This window comes from Sander lucioperca, chromosome 7 (genome assembly GCF_008315115.2).
Source record: "Sander lucioperca isolate FBNREF2018 chromosome 7, SLUC_FBN_1.2, whole genome shotgun sequence".
NCBI classification, from domain to species: domain Eukaryota; kingdom Metazoa; phylum Chordata; class Actinopteri; order Perciformes; family Percidae; genus Sander; species Sander lucioperca.
The window spans coordinates 35,745,160-35,767,401 of record NC_050179.1 but is presented as its reverse complement, the minus strand read 5'-3'; the positions used below and the strand labels follow the sequence as shown (position 1 = coordinate 35,767,401).

Here is a 22,242-nt window from a genome sequence, read left to right as displayed (position 1 = left end):
GTTTTGGCCCGAGAGGACGACAAGTGCATGGTCCAATGGAAGACAACATAAGCTTGCAGTCCAGAGGTTCGCTCCATCACGCTGGTTTATAATCACGTTAACTGGCATCGTCTGGTGCCTGGTTCCCACACACACACACACACACACACACACACACACACACAGCACTCACCACAGAGAAGAGATGTTTTTAGATTAGATGTTATGTTTTTACACGTTACAATAGCTGCGGTTACATCGACCATGTGTTTTTTCAACCCGACTGAAATAATTGTGATTAGAGATTCCAACGTAATTGTTTACTTGGACGCTAAATTCAGTCCTTCCAGTGATTGTTGCGGGCAAAAATCCTTGATTATGCGGCACGTTTTCTTAAAAAATGCGATGGAATATGCGGGATATTTATGCAATTTTATGCGATGAAATTGCGGGAACTTGCAAAAATTGCGGGAACTTGCAAAAACTGCGGTTTCATCGTGGCTTCATCGCGGGGTTTGCAGCTTTTCGATGATGTTCACGTCGCGTAATTACGTCACTTCATAACGTTCCCATGGCAACAGGGGAAAATGGCTGCTCTTGTGTGAAGTAAACGCAACATTTTTCAACTTTCTGCTAAGATATATGTGACTTTTTTGCAACGAAAATGCGGGAATTATGAAATCATGCAAGCCCTGCATATTTGGGAGGACTACAAGTGCATGGTCCAACATAAGTTGAAGAAGTCCCATCATCTGCTGAAAGAGCTGAACATTTTAATAGTTGAATGGTTTTAATAGCTGAATGTATGCAGAAGTTACGGACGACCAAAAAACGTACGGAAGAGGGAATAATAATAATAACTAGAAAATGCATTTCCTGCAGAAAATGCGTGGGAATGCTGTACAGCTAAACTGCTAAAGCTAAACTGGATGAATAGCTTAAATCCGTAAGAAGAAGTTGAAGTAGTGAGAATAGGTGGGAACGGACATGAATTTCATTAAAAAGTTGAACAGCACCGCTAATGTATAAAAGATATGGAATATTTAAAGTTTGTTTTGAAAAATTGACGCTGAACTGAATTGTTGGCTTGAAAAGTTCAACGATGTAGAACATTGTGAGGTCTGAATTTATTTTCTAACTAAAATTACGAATACGTATGGGACGCTTAAAAATGCTGTGAGAAACATTGATGAAAATGCAGAAATATGAAAAAAAATGTTTGAAAAATCTCAAATGCATTGCACTGCACTGCTGAAAAACTTGGAAAATGAAATGTAAAATTGTCAGTTGGAAGCTGAACTGCATTACTTTAAAAAGTTAAGAGCTGAAATACATGTCTAGAAAAGCTGGAAGCTAAACTGTAATACTGTCAAAAGTGGAAGTTCAAATGAATTGACTAAAAAGACTTAAATATTATATAAAATCTAAGGGTTAAACAAATCAACAGTGAAAACACCTTGAACTGTGACATTTCCCTTCATACTTTTCCCATTTTAACTTTCTGAATTCCCCTTAAAATAAATAATAATAAAAATATATTCAAATGTTAGGGTGTGTCCAGTGACTTTAGCCTTCAGGAGTGTGCATGTCATACAAAACACAAGACAAAATAATCGTTTACTTGCTAAACATAATGTTGCAAAAATAATCGTTTTTCTCGATTACATTGTTTTTGTGATTGTTAGGAGCTGAAATTGAAATCCTGATTAAAATGTGGTTATTGCACAGCCCTACTAAACGATGAATTGGGGCAATTTTGTGCAAAGTTTCCAAACATTACATGTCATTTAGCTGACGCTTTTATCCAGAGCAACTTACAATTGCTATATATCAGAGGTTGCACGCCTCTGGAGCAACTAGGGGTTAAGTGCCTTGCTCAGGGACACAATGGTTGATGTATCTCAGTGGGAATTGAACCCAGAGGGTTTTTCTGTCATCCCAGAATGCTGTGTGGACTAGCCAGACCTTCCTCCTCAGTGCAGTGGAGGAAGGCCTGGTAAAGCAGATGTTAACATGATGCATCGAAACAGATCATCCAACCAAGTGACAGCCAGAGGGAACCCAGTCGCTGTGACAGACAGACAGCACAAGCCACACAGGGAACAAGTGAACACGTCACATCTCGTACATCCGCAGTGGGAGCCTGCAGCAGCAGTGCCGTCACCGAGGCTGAGAGAAAGTGGCAGGGCATCAGACCCACACAGGCGTCTTTTACACTATCATAGCACGCCGTTGTCATGCGATCCGTCCCTGGCAGCTGTTTGTGCCGGGTGCCACCGTGCAAATTACAGGTCACCGGCTGGGGAGAGGGAATGAATAATTAACAGGCCTGTGATTGCTTCCCTGGCGGAGGCCGGCTGTCAGCCCCGTGTTGTCTTTAAACGGGGGCCGCGCCGACATAAATCACAGCTCCGCTTTTAAATCTGCCACGCAGGCCAGACCGTCTGCCTACCACGTAACCGCCGGCCCGCAAGAGAGAGGATAGTTTTACACATTCATCTCCAAACAGAGAGGCTCGCACCCGCAACGTAAATCTCCCAACGCTTGTCGCTGTCAGGCCAGAGGAAACTAAGTGGGAGTGTTAACCGCGGCGCAGTGTGCAGGAGAATCTGCAATGAACTAATGGCGACTCATAAATACAGTTTATTTGTCTTTAAAACCATTATACAGCTTCCCCTTCCAGCAGGAGGCAGCCACCGCTGACACGGAAAAAAGTCACTCCTACTCAAACAAAGTGATGGACACAAAAACACATGAATGGATGTTCTCTCTGAAGGACACGTAGGAACTAAAGTCCTAAACTTTAAGCACAACAGTGAAGGATTTCAGTAGTATTTTGAAATTTACCTTAATCTGATTAAGGCAAATTATTTTTGGTATATCCCTAGTCTGAGTACTCAGACGCTCAGACTCAGACTAGGGATGTCACGATACCAAAAATCTAGTAGTCGGTACAGATACCACCAAAAGTACACAATACTCGATATACTATAGTCTACATTACAGAGATCTCTGTTGATTTGAGTTTGTCGCTGTGTGCTCGTGGTGGGAAATGAATGTAAACAAAGTTGCGTGCAATGCGCCGTGACGTAGGTCCCCTCAAGGCCAGGCTGATGTTGGAAGTCCCTCTAGTGGACAGAACGTGTAACAACAACCACATGCTGATAATGGCATTGACAATGCATAAGCCTGAGTAGTGTAGTACATGTTTATAACAGGCTGCATTTGAGCATTAAATATTCAAATATTATTTGAATATAAAAAAAAGAAGAAATGAAATTCGAATGGTATTATAGAGGAAGATTGACAGCTCTAGCGTCAATATAGCTTATCTCTTTAAGAGAATAGCAGAGCCGGTGTGTGTGATTTAAATTTAAAAACCCCATTCATTTCCATTTTGATTTATCTCAGGAAACCTTACAGATAAAGAAGGTCTAGACCAAACTGTAATTTACAGAGACCCAACAATTCGCCCCGAGAGCAAGCAGTTGGTGCGACAGCTGCGAGGAAAAACCTCCTTAATATAACGTCTTCTTCCTGCAGCTGTTCTGCTCTGATTCCTCATCTCAACACACCAAACCTGATTTAAAAATGGAATAAACACAGTGAAGTCAATTGTCCTTGGTTCTGTAAAGATTTTCACAGTTATTCGTAGCGGAGACTTGGCGCCAAACAGGCTGTAACCTTTTTTTATTCCTGCAAAAAAAAGGTCCCAGCTTGTTGTTTTTGTGAGTCAGTAAATTCAGCCACTGTGGCTAAATCAATATTTACTGTATGTATCCAAGGCCTCTTTGGTCAGCCGTCCTCCCTGGACCCCCCCCACACACACACACACACACACACACACACACACACACACAGAATCACAGACGAATTTCCATTTAAAAAGTCGATGAGGCTATAACTCACAATGTTCCCCTGCTCAAAGATAAATCAGGGCTGGAACAGGCCCGTAACAGTCCAGAGGGATGATGAAGGGCGTTGGACCTTCTCCTCGTAAACATGACGACGTGATTGAAGCAGCTGCAGTGTGAGACCAACACCACCGCCCGTATTAGTCCGAACGTGTCCTCGGGTCAGATCTGTGTTCGAGCGATTAGGTGGCGACGCATAGTGGCGCCTCAGGGACGATTCAGACGCTGAGGATTAACAAAACGAAAGCGATAATTGTCCCAGAGATTTGATCCGCCATCCATGAGGATCTTGACCACAATTTCCTCCCTCTGAATCTTGATCTTTTCTTTCTCTTATCTTGCTTTCTTTCATCAGAAGCAAATGAGGCAAGTTAGAATATCTGTTTCTTACGTCACTTCAGTTCTTTGATGTTTCGGTTTGTTTTGCAAGCTGCTGTTCATATTAAAAAGATTGCATCTATCCATCCATCTTGGTCCACTTATCCGGGGTCAGCTAGTCTCCTCTGTGTCTTTAGCTGCAGACTGTTGGACGTCCCGCCGTTCCTTTCCAGTGAAATACAGTCACACGTTAGACCGTTTAGCTGTCAAGCAGGACCACACCCACTCCCCAGGCAGACGGTCGATACAAAATCTGTTGATAACGTAACACGTGTAATGGCGTGTTCCCACCAAGGCAAATTAAAATTTGCGTGAGTTTGATCGCGGGATCATATTTAGATCATTTGTGTTTAATCGCGGTACTCACGTACCAGCCGGTGTGGAGTATAGACACCAACAATGTTTCTTTCCATCATCATATGGCCAAAATAACCACTGTTGCTGCTTTGTACCTGGTGTGGAAGTCATAGATACATCGGGAAATTAAACGGCGTCATTTCTGGGTTAATAATATCACCTGGCGGAGCAAAAAGCACGGTAATGTTTACAGCCTTCTACCGGAAGGAAACTTTACGTCTGGGTATCTGCCACTTCCAGCGCAACTTGAAGTACACATTGTGCCAGTTTTTTTATTGCAATAAACAGATAAAAAGAATGCCGAAATAACATCATGATGCCGATTTGTAAAAAGTCTGAATTCGTACTTTATCAGGTCTGTCCACAAGACGACAAGCAAACAACTTTAAAAATGCTTGTTTTCTGGATGGAGTTTGGCTAGATCAGGGCTCTGCTAACACTGGAGCTGCTCAATAAACATAACAACAGAGATATCATTTTCAGAACTTACCAGGTAGTCAAACTTCCCCGCTTACTGTCCCCAAAGAGAACTCCTTTCTGATGCTGCGTTCCAGGCATCCTGTAACTCGTATTTTCACGACCTTCTACCCCGTGAAAGTGCCCTGCAACGGCAGTCAAACCTGTAACTTACTACTCGTGAACTCGTACCAGATGGTTGTTCTCCCAGTTACAGTTTTTGACGTTACACACACACAAACAACAATGGCGCCCCCTGTTGATGCTGTACAGACGCCGGTGATTAACTGTGAGAAATAGAAATAAATAGACATAAATAGGCAACGTAAAGTAATTTCGCACATTGTAATCAAAATAATACACATATGATTGTGTACTACTACTAGTTTATTAAATGAAGCCCAAAATATGTTGCCGACTAGAAATTGCTAGTATCAGCTAGCACTAGCTAACGTCAACGGTAGGTAGCAGCTAGCTAACGTCAACATTAGGTAGCCGCTAGCTAATGCTAACGCTAGCTAGAAGGGTTTGTGGTGACTTTGCCTGGAACGCTACCAAGTCGTGAGTCGTGACTTGAAGTCGTAACTTACGGGCTAAAAATTGTGTCTGGAACGCAGCATAAGCACTGATCGACTTTTGCGACACATCTACACGCGAATGTCTCGCTTGAGTTCAAATATTTTAACTCATGCTAATACACGCCGTGTAATTCGCGCCGCGACTTCACATCTATGCACGTCTTTGCATTGACTTTGTATGGAATCGTGCCGCCGAATTCGACTGAAATGCGTTTGGTGGGTACACGCCATAATGTTAACCAGCGTCACGTGCAGCAATGCTTCTGTTGCCTGTAATGTCCGTTTGGGAGCACCAGAGGGCAGTGCAGCCTTCTTTTAAGGTATTTAAGTGGCACTGAAATGAGGCACTGTAATCTGCAATGTCATACGGTGCCCAACCCTTGCTCAATAGCATCAACTTAAAGGTCTCATGGCATTAAAATTTTCACTTTATGAGTTTTTTTAACATTAATGTGAGTTCCCCCAGCCTGCCTATGGTCCCCCAGTGGCTAGAAATGGTGATAGGTGTAAACCGAGCCCTGGGTATCCTGCTCTGCCTTTGAGAAAATGAAAGCTCAGATGGGCCGATCTGGAATCTTCCCTTTATGACGTCATAAGGGGAAAGGTTACCTCCCCTTTCTCTGCTTTGCCCACCCAGAGAATTAGGCCCACTCATGAGGAAGAGAGAGACATCATGGCTTTCAAACAAGCAAAGTGGCAGTTGGTCAAGACCACACCCCCACCCTCCACCTTGCCCCCCCCTCTCTCTCCTCCTCAATAGCATTTAAAGCTACAGACACAGAAATGGCACATCCTAAGGAAAGACCATTGTGGGACTGGCTCTAGTGGCTGTAATTCTGGACCAAGGCTGAATTTCTGGAAAGAGACTTCAGATACAGTATTAGGGGACCACTAAGGTCTATATAAAAGAGACTTCAGATACAGTATTAGGGGACCACTAAGGTCCTATAAAAGAGACTTCAGATACAGTATTAGGGGACCACTAAGGCCTATATAAAAGAGACTTCAGATACAGTATTAGGGGACCACTAAGGTCCTATAAAAGAGACTTCAGATACAGTATTAGGGGACCACTAAGGCCTATATAAAAGAGACTTCAGATACAGTATTAGGGGACCACTAAGGCCTATATAAAAGAAACTTCAGATACAGTATTAGGGGACCACTAAGGCCTATATAAAAGAGACTTCAGATACAGTATTAGGGGACCACTAAGGTCCTATAAAAGAGACTTCAGATACAGTATTAGGGGACCACTAAGGCCTATATAAAAGAGACTTCAGATACAGTATTAGGGGACCACTAAGGTCCTATAAAAGAGACTTCAGATACAGTATTAGGGGACCACTAAGGCCTATATAAAAGAGACTTCAGATACAGTATTAGGGGACCACTAAGGTCTATATAAAAGCATCCAAAGAGCACCATGCCATGGGACCTTTAATATAACAATTAGGAGCATGTTGTCATGCTGATGTAAGCATTTAGCTCAAAACTGAAGAACTGCCTCATAAAGAAAACACACATAAAAATGTGTCCGTGTTTCTCGAGGCTTTCCACCGGAGGGATCTAAATTGTCTTTGAAATCATTGTTGATATTGCGAACTGCGAAGACATTTGGTGTTTGGGTACGCTAATGGCACTAAAAGAAAATCAGGCATCTTTAAATAAAAACGCTCTGCTGTTTGAACATCATTAGATGTCACTGCCTCAAGGGTGTTTTTGCAAAGGCCTGATTAAAAACCAAATCTTCGTTTTTGTTTCCCTCTTCAGGACTCTGGGCTACAAGAACCGATACGTTCGCGTTCCTGACGGCCACTTCTGGATCGAGGGCGATCATCACGGACACAGTCTGGACAGCAACAGCTTCGGACCGGTATGAGTGTTACACATCCAATTAGACGATCCACACTGTACTTCCCCAAAGTTATATGTTCCCCCAACGTTTTATGTTTAATTTTATTTCTGTGTCATGCCAAACATTATGCCCATCCCACATGGGATTGACAAGACACCACAAACTGATTTAGCAAACGTCTTCCGGTCGCATATACAAATCATTCGGAGAAATTCCAGTCCTTCCAGAAAAATTTTGAATTTTTTTGTGATTGTTGTGGGTAAAAATCCTTGATTATGCGGCACGTTTTCTTAAAAAATGCGATGGAATATGCGGGATATTTATGCAATTTTATGCGATGAAATTGCGGGAACTTGCAAAAATTGCGGTTTCATCATGCCTTCATCGCGGGGTTTGCAGCTTTTCGATGATGTTCACGTCACGTAATTACGTCACTTCATAACGTTCCCATGGCAATAGGGGAAAATGGCTGCTCTTGTGTGAAGTAAACGCAACATTTTTCAACTTTCTGCTAAGATATATGTGACTTTTTTGCAACGAAAATGCGGGGATTATGAAATCATGCAAGCCCCGCATATTTGGGAGGACTACAAGTGCATGGTCCAATGGAAGACAACATAAGTTGAAGAAGTCCCATCATCTGCTGAAAGAGCTGAACATTTTAATAGTTGAATGGTTTTAATAGCTGAACGTATGCAGAAGTTACGGACGACCAAAAAACATACGGAAGAGGGAATAATAATAATAACTAGAAAATGCATTTCCTGCAGAAAATGCGTGGGAATGCTGTACAGCTAAACTGCTAAAGCTAAACTGGATGAATAGCTTAAATCCGTAAGAAGAAGTTGAAGTAGTGAGAATAGGTGGGAACGGACATGAATTTCATTAAAAAGTTGAACAGCACCGCTAATGTATAAAAGATATGGAATATTTAAAGTTTTTTTTTGAAAAGTTGACGCTGAACTGAATTGTTGGCTTGAAAAGTTCAACGATGTAGAACATTGTGAGGTCTGAATTTATTTTCTAACTAAAATTACGAATACGTATGGGACGCTCCATCATGCCTTCATCGCAGGGTTTGCAGCTTTTCGATGATGTTCATGTCGTGTAACTACGTCACTTCATAACGTTCCCATGGCAGCAGGGGAAAATGGCTGCTCTTGTGTGAAGTCAACGCAACATTTTTCAACTTTCTGCTAAGATATGTGTGTGACTTTTTTGCAACGAAAATGCGGGGATTATGAAATCATGCAAGCCCTGCATATTTAGCACGGAAATCGACAATTTATGCGTGCGAAAATGGGGCGTATTTGAAAAAAAATGCGGCCCCCGCATAAATATGAGGACTTTGGCTGATTATGCGTTGAATTATGCGATCGCATAATCACGTTTTTCTGGAGGGACTGAAATACATGAATGCAAATATATATATATATATATACACACACACACACTCTTACTAAATAAAAAAATCACACTGTTCACAATAAAAAGGACAGTAGAAAACAAAATGGAACTCATTTTCTATATCATTCGAACCATATAAGTGACAGTCTACCCTCCCCTTAGGCTGCGTGACAGATTCAGAACCGCTGCATAGTTACACAACGATGAACGACAATTAAATTACCATAGAAGACATTGAAACTAAACTGTAAAGACATCTCTGTGTCCAACACATGGATGTATAATAAAACCTGGATGATGCAGCGATGGAGGCGGAGCCTGGTTCATTCCAACACATTCTCCCTCCCATCGCGTAAAATACGGACGCCTGGTCAGGTACCTTTGGCGTTTCTTAGTTAGTTCCAGTTCCGAGAAAATGAAGGAAAAGCTCATAATCGCCGTTGCTGGGTTCCCTATCATTTATGATATGACGTTGTTTGCGTATAGGGACCAGTTAACATTACCTACTGCCGGTCACATGGTCTCTAAACAGTCCGCTCACGGTGAACGGTCACATGGTCTCTAAACAGTCCGCTCACGGTGAACGGTCACATGGTCTCTAAACAGTCCGCTCACGGTGAAGTCCTGCAAAGATCAACAGCTGGCGGCTGCTCCCTCTGCCTGCACGCTGCTGCGGTTCAGCGGCTTACCAGCGAGCTAACTGCTAACAGACACCGCTGCAACCAACAACCAATACACATTCTGTCATTATATATGTCATTTATAAAAGGTTTCTAGTGTCAACGTATTGGCCGTGCCTTTGCTTGTGCCTTTTCTTCAATCGTGTGTTGAACATGATCGAACGTAGAACGCTGCTACGTCAGAGCGGCCAAAGCCTCAAACAGCTTCCCCGGACTTTCTGACAAGCGTCCTCGACCGGGCGGCCAGAGCTTCTTTGCAGCTCAAGTCGGCGGCGGTGTGGACGTACAGTAAGAAGGAGGAGAATTTCCTCAACACATAAAGGAACACCTTCATCCTTCAGTTTATCACAAACATTCAAATATCAGCACGTCCGCAGACGGGAGAACCGTCATCTGAAAAGTAACTAGAGCTCTGTGTGGGAAGACGAGTGTGTTTCACATCTGGATGTTTTGACAGACTTCTCCTCCGAACATGAAGATTTCATTAACGCCAACGCTTCAGGCTTCTCTGGTGCAGAAAGAGAGCATTAACATCCACACACTGACTCCTCTCTGCGTGCTGTTTGTAGTTTGGCCCCTCTGGTATTGTGCGGTATGACATTTTTAGCAGCAAAGGTTTCCTGTTTGCTATGGACGGCGCATCACAGGCCAGACGGGAGGCTCTGGAAGGAATCTAAAGGGAGGAAATCCCCTCAGATCTGAAATCCACAACGTGTGGACAAATGGCTCAGCAGAGCAGCTCTGGCTTTACAGTTTCCAGGGTTTCTCTTGTCATTATAAGTCTTGGGTGCAGAGCCCGAGCCATTTCTGGCAGCACCAAAGCTAAATGTCAAATGTCAAAAAGCGTTGGAAAAAAAAGCATGAACTAAGAAAGACTATCTTGAGTGAAATCTAATGAGAGGGAGTTAGATTTTTAAGTGTAAATGTGACACGTGCCAGTGGCATGTACTTCCGTATGCCAATATTACGTGCCATATGTCATATCAGACTGATGTAATTAAGAGGTGTATGTATGACATGTCAATTGGTATGCCATTTTGGCGTGTTATCAACACGCTTACTCGCTTTTTAGCGTGTTTATCAACGCCGTTTAGTCTCCATTGACTTACATTACCTTGCGATGGCGTGTGAATTGACGCCGTAGCGAGTAGCATGAAAGGGTGAAAATCCGCGTAGGGAGGTTGGTCGGGGGGGGAGGATGGGTCAAACACAGGACTTTCACCGAGGAGACCGGGGACCGGGTCCCACGTGTGACTTCGTGTCCCGCGTGTGATGTTTCCTTTCCACGTTTGTTCATTTCCTGAACCCAACCCGCGTGTGACGTAGCCTCGCGATAACACGCCACTTGGCTTTAGGAAAGCGGCACATGCCAGGACATGCCACTTCCGGCTGCCACATGCCACTTAAAAATCAAACTGCTACTGGATCTAATGGCTGTAGTTGGACTTCTTTAGAAAGTTTTGTCTTTAAAGGTCCATCCATCCATCTTCGTCCGGCTTATCCGGTCTCAGGTCGCGGGGGCAGCAGCTCCAGCAGGTGACCCCAAACTTCCCTTTCCCGAGCCACATTAACCAGCTCCGACTGGGGGATCCTGAGGCGTTCCCAGGCCAGGTTGGAGATATAATCCCTCCACCTAGTCCTGGGTCTTCCCCGAGGCCTCCTCCCAGCTGGACGTCCCTCCACCTAGTCCTGGATCTTCCCCGAGGCCTCCTCCCAGCTGGACCTGCCTCCACCTAGTCCTGGTCTTCCCCAAGGCCTCCTCCCAGCTGGACGTCCCTCCACCTAGTCCTGGGTCTTCCCCGAAGCCTCCTCCCAGCTGGACGTCCCTCCACCTAGTCCTGGTCTTCCCCAAGGCCTCCTCCCAGCTGGACGTCCCTCCACCTAGTCCTGGGTCTTCCCCGAAGCCTCCTCCCAGCTGGACGTCCCTCCACCTAGTCCTGGTCTTCCCCAAGGCCTCCTCCCAGCTGGACGTCCCTCCACCTAGTCCTGGGTCTTCCCCGAAGCCTCCTCCCAGCTGGACGTCCCTCCACCTAGTCCTGGTCTTCCCCGAGGCCTCCTCCCAGCTGGACGTGCCTGGAACACCTCCCTAGGGAGGCGCCCAGGGGGCATCCTTACCAGATGCCCAAACCACCTCAACTGGCTCCTTTCGACGCAACGTCTTTAAAGGTGCAATATGTAATACTGACAGCTAGCGTTTAAAATAGTTACTGCTGTCCAAATTCAAAATACTGGAGAGGGTTGTCTCCCCCGGCCCCTCTGCACAGCTTCACTCAAGCTAATTTAAAACTTGAGCTAATATAAAAACATTTCATTGATTTCCATCATATAAAGGCTGCATTTACCGGCACATAAACCGGCGTTAATAGAGTTTTGTTTATTTACTGGACACATTAGTAACACGAGAACCAGCACCATTATCCCAGGCAGTGAAGCAAAATATTTGTTAATGTCATGAATGATCAGCTACAACCAAATGGTTTCTCTGGATAATGAAGCATAAAACGGCTTTACCCTTTACGACTGTCAACACATCCTGTTAGCGCGTCCTGAAGCGCTCCTAAAAGGTGCTCAACACCTTCGGAAATTCATAACATTTACAGGCCTGGACTTAGTAAGTACCAAATGCATTGTAAGATCTCAACATCCCGAAGATGTAACAGATTTATTTAAATCAACAACACAAACTATGAATTCAAGACTGACCTTATATGGTAATTTTGGTTGGGTTTTTTTGTCAACGTGGACTCCTGAATCTTTGAAATTAGTCCGGTATTGAGCGAGAACGCTGTAACCAGCAGCCGTGAAACAAGCTGTAATGTAACCCTGCAGGACAGATGTTCAGCATCAGTCAGCGTCCACTAAAAGTTCTGTTGTTGCCGCTGACAGACTCAGATTATTATTATTCTAAGTGTCTGACAACATTACGGAAAGGATCCCTACGGGTGCCCGGATAGCTCAGTTGGTAAAGCAGGCGCTCATATATATATAGAGGTTTCCTCCTTGACGCAGCAGGCAAGGGTTGGACTCCGACCTGCGGCCCTTTGCTGCATGTCATTCCCCCCTCTGTCTCCCCTTTCATTTCTTCAGCTGTCCTGTCAATAAAGGCCTAAAACTGCCCAAAACATAATCTTAACAAAAAAAAAAAAGAAAGGATCCCTACAGAGATAGACCTTTTAGTTAAAGAGTAAGATCCTTTTAGTTTAACATGAAACAGCCCCGAAATCTCCATCACCATACTACACCAGACTCCATGTAAATAATCAGTACTTTTAGCGTGTATAGAGCCAGCATATTTCCACCAGACTCCATGTAAATAATCAGTACTTTTAGCGTGTATAGAGCCAGCATATTTCCACCAGACTCCATGTAAATAATCAGGACTTTTAGCGTGTATAGAGCCAGCATATATTCACATGCATGCTGTTTGACCAAAAAAACAAATATAAAAAAATCTTATTTTTTTGCTGGACTGGGATTAAGAAAACTGTCCCGCTCAGGGCTCTAGCGAGGCTCTTCTGTAGAGCGTGGTCTTGGCGGAGGTCTGCGCTCTCTGAGTGCCCTTTCAGTTTTAATTATCATGCCATTTTCAGTCATCACGAAACAGCAGTTTTCAGGAGGATTCTCATTCCAATCCAAGAAATATGTTGATTGAATGATGATGATGTTAGTTGACTAAAAGATGTTTCATGGATTTTGCGTTGAGCGCTGTCGGCGGGGCGCGGACGGCGATGTGACGCAAACGCGGCCCGGGCAGAGGGTCTGATCGCCATGACCGAAATCAGTATGAAAGACCAGACGGCAGCGCTGCCTGAAAGGCACTAGGATTAGGCAATGGTTAGTGTTAGGGTTAGGTGCCTTGAAGTCAACGGTCGCAGCGCTGCCTTAAAGTTGACGTTGGGGCCTTAAAACACTATCGAGCATCCGCATTGCACCGTCCGCAGCATGCTGTCCGCAGCACGCTGTCCGCAGTAAGCTGTCCGCAGTGAGCTGTCCGCAGTAAGCTGTCCGCAGTGAGCTGTCCGTAGTGAGCTGTCCGCAGTGAGCCGTCCGTAGTGAGCTGTCCGCAGTAAGCTGTCCGTAGTGAGCTGTCCGTAGTGAGCTGTCCGCAGTAAGCTGTCCGTAGTGAGCTGTCCGTAGTGAGCTGTCCGTAGTGAGCTGTCCGTAGTGAGCTGTCCGCAGTGAGCCGTCCGTAGTGAGCTGTCCGCAGTGAGCTGTCCGCAGTAAGCCGTCCGTAGTGAGCCGTCCGTAGTGAGCTGTCCGCAGTAAGCCGTCCGTAGTGAGCTGTCCGTAGTGAGCTGTCCGTAGTGAGCTGTCTGCAGTGAGCTGTCCGCAGTAAGCCGTCCGTAGTGAGCTGTCCGTAGTGAGCTGTCCGCAATAAGCCGTCCGTAGTGAGCTGTCCGCAGTAAGCCGTCCGTAGTGAGCTGTCCGTAGTAGGGGTGGAACGGTACATGTATTCGTATTGAACCGAAATGGTACGGGCATCTCGGTTCGGTCCATGAATTTACACGTAGAATACACGGTATACAAATAAATAAAACTTGCGTGCAAATTAATTAATGTAATGCGGAACTACTGTTAGACACGCGTTTCTTAGGGACACCTAATCTGTAGCCCTGCCCTTAGCTCGGAAGCTCCCGAGCTCCGCCTACATGTTGAGTCAGTAATACATCCATGGAGTCAGTCAGTCCAGTGAGTCCAAAACTAGCAAACTAGTCCCTTCCATAAACAACCAAACACGGACGTAGATCCCTTCTCACCTCGACCACAAATGGCCTCCAGGCCCGTTTGCTTCGCTGTTAGCTCCGTCGTTAGCTGTTAGCTCCGCTATTAGCTGTTAGCTCTGCCGCTAGCTCTTAGCTCCGCCGTTAGCTGTTAGCTCCGCTATTAGCTGTTAGCTCCGCCGCTAGCTCTTAGCTCCGCCGTTAGCTGTTAGCTCCGCTGTTAGCTGTAAGCTTCGCTGTTTAGCGTGTTTTTGTCTTGCTTTTCCCTCCATTGTACCGAACCGAACCGTGATGTCTGAACCGAGGTATGAACCGAACCGTGACTTCTGTGTACCGTTCCACCCCTAGTCCGTAGTGATCTGTTCGCAGCGCCCCGACCGTGCTGAACGCAAGAAGCATCCACCCTCGTCACCATTTTCTCAGCCGTTTTTCTGTCACTACTTCTGTTGCTCTGTCAAAAGGAAGATCTTCAACCCCAAGACAAAGTTATGATCGACTTGGTTGTTTTTCTAACCAAAGAAGCATCCGTCAATGAAAACAACACCAGACCTATTTAATTCACATAAAAAAGAGCTCAGGAACCAGACTACATTTCTTCCTTTTTTTGTACTTACGTGTCATCTGCACTAAATGTCAGAAAATTAATCTTCAGAAACGTTTACCAGGTGGTGTAAATGTCGCAGTCTTTCCGTATCTGTCATTCTCTCAGTGCATTGGATTGTACTGTAAGTGGGGTTGAATAACGACTGTCAGCGTCCATCCCTCCTAACAGACATCACAAAAATCACGTTATGCCTTTATTCTCACTGAATGGCTGAAGCTGCGTTGGCATCTCGCCAAGTTTCCACTCCATTATGTTCCTTCTTATGGTAGGAAAACGTCACGTCACGCTACGCACTTACATCTGACAGTTTAATGGGTTATTTCCTTTTTTATCAACATGGACCCTACATTTCCCCATGCATTGGTGTCGGAGTGACTAATGTGAACAAAAATCTCTCCAGGCTGAATTGTAATCTTAATGCAATTGTGCACCTTCAATTTCTGTCGACTAAAAGTTCTGTTGTTGCCGCTGAAATGCTGAGACTATTATTCTAAGTGTCTGACAACATTATGGAAAGGATCCCTACAGAGATAGACCTTTTAGTCTAAAAGTAATGATTATTTACATCGACATACATACCTCTTTAACTAAAAGGTCTATCTCTGTAGGGATCCTTTCATAATGTTGTCAGGCACTTAGAATAATAATCTGAGTCTGTCAGTGGCAACAACAGAACTTTTAGTGGACGCTAACTGATGGTGCGCAATTGCCCGTTAACGTTACATTGCAGCTTGTTTCGCCCCTGCCGACTGCTGCGGTCTCGCTTTATACTGGACCAATTTCAAAGATTGTTGTTCCCATCTAGCCTAGAAATCTAGACGCACCCTAGCGGCAGCAAATATAATTTGCAGCCAGGGTCAGTCTAGCAAGTCGGCTTGCGAGCTGGAAAAACCAAACTCTAGTCAGGCCAATCACATCGTGTATAGAGTCGGTGGGTGGGCTTAACGTAATGACGGCAGAAGATGGCTGCTGCTGCTGGTGAACAGCGGTCTTTGGAGTCGGCTTTGGCCGCGACTCTGGAAGACTTGGAGTTCAGCTTTTCTTTGAGAAAAGAATAAAAGGCACTGAAGTCATTCTTATAAAAGGAAGATGTGTTCAGTGTTTAAAGTTGAATCTATCAACTAGCGTTGCTCTGATTGGTTGTAGAGCTATCCTATTGCGTGCAGATGGATTTTGAAAGACAACCGTTTATCCCGCCCCTCGGATTGAGCCCAGCCAATGGTGAGTTCCCAGACCCAACATCTGGATGTGGGGCTGGTTTGTCAGGCTAGTTCCCATCAGTCACTTAGACACAAAAACATGGGAAAATATGGTCCACGTTGAAAACAAAAAACAAACTTACCCAAATATTCATACCAGGACCCATGAGTAAAACCACTAAATCAGTGGGATATATTCAGGATGTATCCCATCCAGCGAGGAGGTCTTATTTGAATAATATATTCTTTTTGAATATGCGCCTGCAGTGTTTCGCTGCCACCCACCACCACACAGTCTTTTCACTCAGAAACACATCAGCTCCCACAAATGACGCTCTCAGCCTATGGGTTGATCAGAAATGGTCCAAAACAAACACCCACAATCTCTGCATACAGTAACATAACAGTGGGAACTCTGTGTGGAGTGCGAGTCTTGCCTTTTTTGACTTTTCTCAAAGTTGTTTTTGTCAAGCATTGAATAGCGTTGTTTTCCAAGAAATTCTAAACTTTATAAAAAATATGCGAGGGCGCCTGGGTAGCTCACCTGGTAGAGCGCGCACCCATATATAGAGGTTCACTCCTCAACGCTGCGGCTGTGGGTTTGACCCCGACCTGCGGCCCTTTGCTGCATGTCATTCCCCCTCTCTCTCCCTTTTCATGTCTTCAGCTGTCCTATGAAAAATAAAGGCCTAAAATGCCCCAAAAAATGTGCGAAATGGAAGAAAACTCTGAAGTTATTAAACAGACAAGATTTCACATCAGTCGACCTCATTCTGTTGGGAAGTATGGCCTATTAAAGCGTCTTTAAGGTTCGATAAATATGATTTTTACTGAGCCCAAAGCAGAAAAGACCACAATACATCTGTGGGGGGTTAATAAAAGGGGATGATCGATCCCAGTGAGTCGAGCAGCTGCTGAGATTTCGGCCTCTCAGAGCTACCGTACTCATCCTGATCTGGATGTTAACACAGGGAGAAAGAAACCAGTCAACCAAAGAAAGTGCTGAAGAGAAACAGTAGGAACTAAAGGATAAACCAAGGAACTAGACACGTTAACAGTGAATTTAAAAAAGGGCCAAATAAATAATGAATCAAAAAGATAAAAATCTAACTAAGGAGACAAAGAGAGAGCTTAAGAACATTGAACTGTAGTAAGAAAACTAAGTTATTTAAAGCAGCCACATTATGCTCATTTTCAGGTTCATAATTGTATTTTAAGGTTGTACCAGAATAGGTTTACATGGTTTAATTTTCAAAAAACACCATATTGTTGTTGTACTGCACCGCTCTCTCTCACTGCTGCAGATCCTCTTTTCAGCTGGTCTCTGTTTTAGCTACAGAGTGAGACCTCTTTTCTTCTTCTTCTTCTGTACTATCTTCGATTGCACTGCACATGCCCAGTAGCTCAGATGTAGATCATGTCAGCTAGCTAGCTCCATAGACAGTAAAAGAAAGGTTGTTTCTACAACTTTGGTCAGTTACAAGGCAGGATTAGCTGGGAGACTTCTAAATGAGGGCGCACATGGAAGTAGTTCTTTTGTAGATTATGGTGAACTTGTGTGTGTTGTAGCAGTGCTTTGCTATTGAGAACGAGGTAGCATACTAGCGTTAGCATTAGCGTTAGCGTTAGCATGCTAACGCTACAAGCTAATGGTTGCGGTTAGCCTGCTCGTTTCGGCTTGTGACATCACAAGCCGTGCAGATTTTGACCAGCTCACTCGGAGACTGAAGGCAGGACACATTCAGAAACCGTATCTCACTCTAAACAGCATGGGTGGATTTTTTTCAAAGTTTGTATGTGTGTGGAAGCACCAGAGACACAAAAGAACACCCCAAATCCCAGAAAAAGTGATTTATTTCATAATATGGGCACTTTAAGGATCCAAAAGCCCAAAATAAAAATGAAAAATTAACCAAGAAAGCATAACAAGAACCAGTGAACCACATTAAAGGTCCCATGACATGCTGCTTTTTTGATGCTTTTATATAGACCTTAGTGGTCCCCTAATACTGTATCTGAAGTCTCTTTTATATAGACCTTAGTGGTCCCCTAATACTGTATCTGAAGTCTCTTTTATATAGACCTTAGTGGTCCCCTAATACTGTATCTGAAGTCTCTTTTATATAGACCTTAGTGGTCCCCTAATACTGTATCTGAAGTCTCTTTTATATAGACCTTAGTGGTCCCCTAATACTGTATCTGAAGTCTCTTTTATATAGACCTTAGTGGTCCCCTAATACTGTATCTGAAGTCTCTTTTATATAGACCTTAGTGGTCCCCTAATACTGTATCTGAAGTCTCTTTTATATAGACCTTAGTGGTCCCCTAATACTGTATCTGAAGTCTCTTTCCTGAAATTCAGCCTTGGTCCAGAATTACAGTGATCCCACAATGATCTTTCCTTAGGATGTGCCATTTCTGTGTCTGTAGCTTTAAATGCTATTGAGGAGGAGGGGGGGAGGGTGGCAAGGTGGAGGGGGGGGGGGGGTGTGGTCTTGACCAACTGCCATGCTTCCCTTGTTTGCAAGCCATGATGTCTCTCTCTCTCTCATGGGTGAGCCAAATTCTCTGGGCGGGTAAACCAGAGAAAGGGGAGGTAACCTTTCCCCTTATGACGTCATAAAGGGAAGATTCCAGATCGGCCCATCTGAGCTTTCATTTTCTCAAAGGCAGAGCAGGATACCCAGGAGGGTTGTTGGTTCAAGTCCCCATACAGACCCAAGTATGGTGGTGGACTGGTGGACTGGTAGCTGGAGAGGTGCCAGTTCACCTCCTGGGCACTGCCAAGGTGCTCTTGAGCAAGGCACCGAACCCCCAACTGTTCGGGGTGCCTCTCCATGGGCAGCTCCCCTCACTCTGACATCTCTCCATTAGTGCATGTAGAGTTACTGAGCATGTGTGTGTAATAATAACAGAGTGAAAACATTGTAATTTCCCCTTGTGGGATTAATATAGTATACATTATTATTACATTAACCAGTAAATGACAGAAAGGATTCCTGAAAGCCAGAACATTGCTCTCGGTGAAACTACCCAAGTTAAAAAGGGAACCAAGAAACACGATTAAGAACCAAGTTGTATCATGTTTTTTTTTTTTTTTTAGATTAAGAGAATAAAAGAACTAAAAATGTCAGCCTACCCGACGTTACCAGCTTTTAGATGTGGTTGATCTGGCAGTTGTAAGAAATGTGCATAATAAATTATATTAAGTATTTCTTTATATCTCGCCCGCCCGTCTTAGTAGATAACATCCCGCTGACCTGCTTCTCAACTGCAGCTGATGAATATTAATCATTTCATTACTTCATGTTATTAAACTGGATCTTGACCTGCAGCTGTTGGCTCCGACTGAAGCCCCCCCCCTCAGCCGTCGGGATCCCCCCCTAAGATGTCTAATCAAACGCTTCCTCGTCTGTCTACAGCCGGCCTCGTGTTGGCCGGGTCACACTGGGAGATGGAGATGAACGCACCGCTGCGTTTTTTTTTTTTTTAATATAGACGCCAGCTTTTTTAGAGATAACAGGCGTCATTGAAAAAGCATTTGACATTTTGCTGGCGCGCGTGTTCGACCTTATGCAAAGCTGCCCTTATTGAAGCAGTGAGGAAGATGTCAGACGAGCTGATCATCGGCTGTCAGATTGCCAGTTTTAATTAACTCAGCTGTTGATGTCCGCAGGACACTGTACCTGAGTGTGACTTAAAATCAAGTCTTAAATTCTCCAAAATGATCTTTTCCGTGCATACTGTATAGTGAAGCTCTTCATCATATTTATTAGTCCATGTTTTCGTAGCTCCAATGAAATTGTTAAGAGCAGTTGGGCTTATAACTTTAACCCTTGTGTTTTCCTTTTGTCAAATTTGACCCGTTTTCAAAGTGTTTTTATATCAGAAATATGGGTTTCTTAACAACCAAATTGTCCCAAAATAACTTGGATGCATGCATGTACATTGGATGGAACCCATGCAACAAATACATCCATGCATCCATGTTCTTCACAGGTACGATTAATGATTACTTCCATTGAATTTTGGTTGATTTATTTAATTTCATGGCATTTGAAAAACATTTTTTTAAATGGTTTCAAAACAGCATCCTGACCAAACTTTGACATTCACCAGTCTGTGATTCACTCAACATCCTCTGATCTTAACTATTCTATTAGTCAAAATAATTCACATTCTCTGCAGCACAACAACCCTGTTACCTCATGTTTTTATGTACGTGTGTTTTTTATTTCCCAGGTGGCAGTGGGGCTGCTTCACGGTCGGGCCTCCCACATCATCTGGCCGCCAAATCGCTGGCAGCGAATCAAACCGTCTCTGCCGGCAAACCGAGGGCCGCTGGACACCGAGGAAGAAGAGGGATGAAGACACACAGACACACAGTTTTAATAACTATAGTAGAGGGCTGGGTATCGCCACTGATTTCCTGAATCCATTCAATTGCAATTTGATTTCCGATTTTATTTTATTCAATATTGATTGGATTAGGGATATTTCAGTTACAATACCAACTTTGCTTGGATATTAAAGAGAGTTTTTAGAGAACTAATGCTGTGATTTGTACAAGAAACTAGGGATGCACCGAATCCATATTTTTGGGGTTCGGCCGAATAAGATTCTGCCGAATCCGAAACCGAATATCGAATCCTCTTCCCATCCTCAGTCCATTAACACAGTAAACACATTAATGAAGTAAACAACGTCCCCAGCCTCTAAAATAGTTAAATGTAACAACTTAATGTTGAATTCACACGCTCTTTTCACATCGTAGGAAAGCACATCGCTATCGCCAGATGAGCTAACCAGTGTATGATGAAGGCATGTTGGGTGGGTGAAATTAGAAAGCTAATGTCAGCTAACGAGCAGCAGCCGGACGTTCGGTCGCTCCGTTCCTGCTGCAGCCGAGGGAACAGCTGACAGCCCGGGAGAGGCACTGTCTGGTTAACACCAGTTTTTAGCCGTGACTGTCCTTCCTTTGCCGTACCTGAAGTTGCTGCATTCTGGCTGCTGTCTGTAGATTCCTTCATTACAACTCGTATTCTTCCAGATGTTTGATACCAGATGTTGTAACAGCGGTGATGTTGTGTATAGTTTAGGGTCCTCGCCACCACCAGACTAATCAGCATTGTAAATTGAACATGTAGCTGGACTTGAATGTCCTTCTTTTGACTGAAAGTTCTGCCAAACTACACTTTTTCTGCTCACCAGTTCCATTTCCACTTTCTCACAGCCTGCTGCATTGAACGCTCCACCTACGTAAACACCTTCCTGTAATCAACGGCGCCGTCATTACGTCGACCAGCGTAGCGCGCGTAGTGCAAGAGTAGGGTTCAGATTGGTGGGAAAATTTTTTAAAGGTTCAGCAGAAACCGAACCCCGTCAAAAAGCCCAATATTCAGCTGAATCCAAACCTGAATCCTGGATTCGGTGCATCCCTACAAGAAACCTGGTGCATTATTTAAAAATATGAAAGTTGTCGTTAGGAATTGGCCACAAAGAAGTTACATAGCGACAGAAAATAATTGTATAAGCTTGGTTTTGTGCAGAGGGTGTGATGCAGACGATTTACCCAAAGACATAGATCTGTAAAAACAGGCCATGCCACTTCTTGCCTCGCCAAAATTTCGCCTAATTTTTAGTTTTAGTTTTAGTTTTTCTGGGTCAAAATAAAAAAAATGTAACTTTTTTCAACGTTTTGGCCGTCTTTTTTGACACTTTTGTCACTTTACCCCGATGTTTTTGAAGCTTTTCGTGATGTTTATGTCACTTTTTTTGACATTTTAGTCACATTTTCCGATGTTTTTGTCACTTTTTGACATTTTTTAAGCCTTTTTTTTAACGTTATTTTATCAATTATTTTCTTCAAATGCTATAAAATTTAACAAAACACCCACATTCAATGAAATTAGTGAACTGATCATTTATTTTACTTGTGAAGAGCGTTGTAGGGAACCATCCACGTTATTTTTTTTTTGGACAATATGGTTGAAAAAAACCCATATTTCTGATGTAGAAACTTTTTGAAAATGGGTCAAATTTGACCCGAGGACAACAGTAGAGTTAAAGATCCATCTTGGGATTTTATGAATGGATATCGGATCATTCAAA

General features: G+C 43.8%; 1 protein-coding gene across 2 annotated transcripts in view; it reads left to right on the top strand.

Annotated features, from left to right (window-relative positions):
* The window catches only part of immp2l (inner mitochondrial membrane peptidase subunit 2), a 194,309-nt gene extending 173,735 nt beyond the window's left edge, over nt 1-20,574 (top strand). For both annotated transcript variants that reach the window (XM_031279895.2, XM_031279896.2), the window contains exons 5-6: nt 7,436-7,538; nt 20,374-20,574. In XM_031279895.2, coding sequence (XP_031135755.1) covers nt 7,436-7,538; nt 20,374-20,499 — 229 coding nt within the window. In that variant the 3' untranslated portion in view covers nt 20,500-20,574. The remainder of the gene's footprint in view (nt 1-7,435; nt 7,539-20,373) is intronic.
* The last annotated feature ends 1,668 nt before the right edge of the window (nt 20,575-22,242 follow it).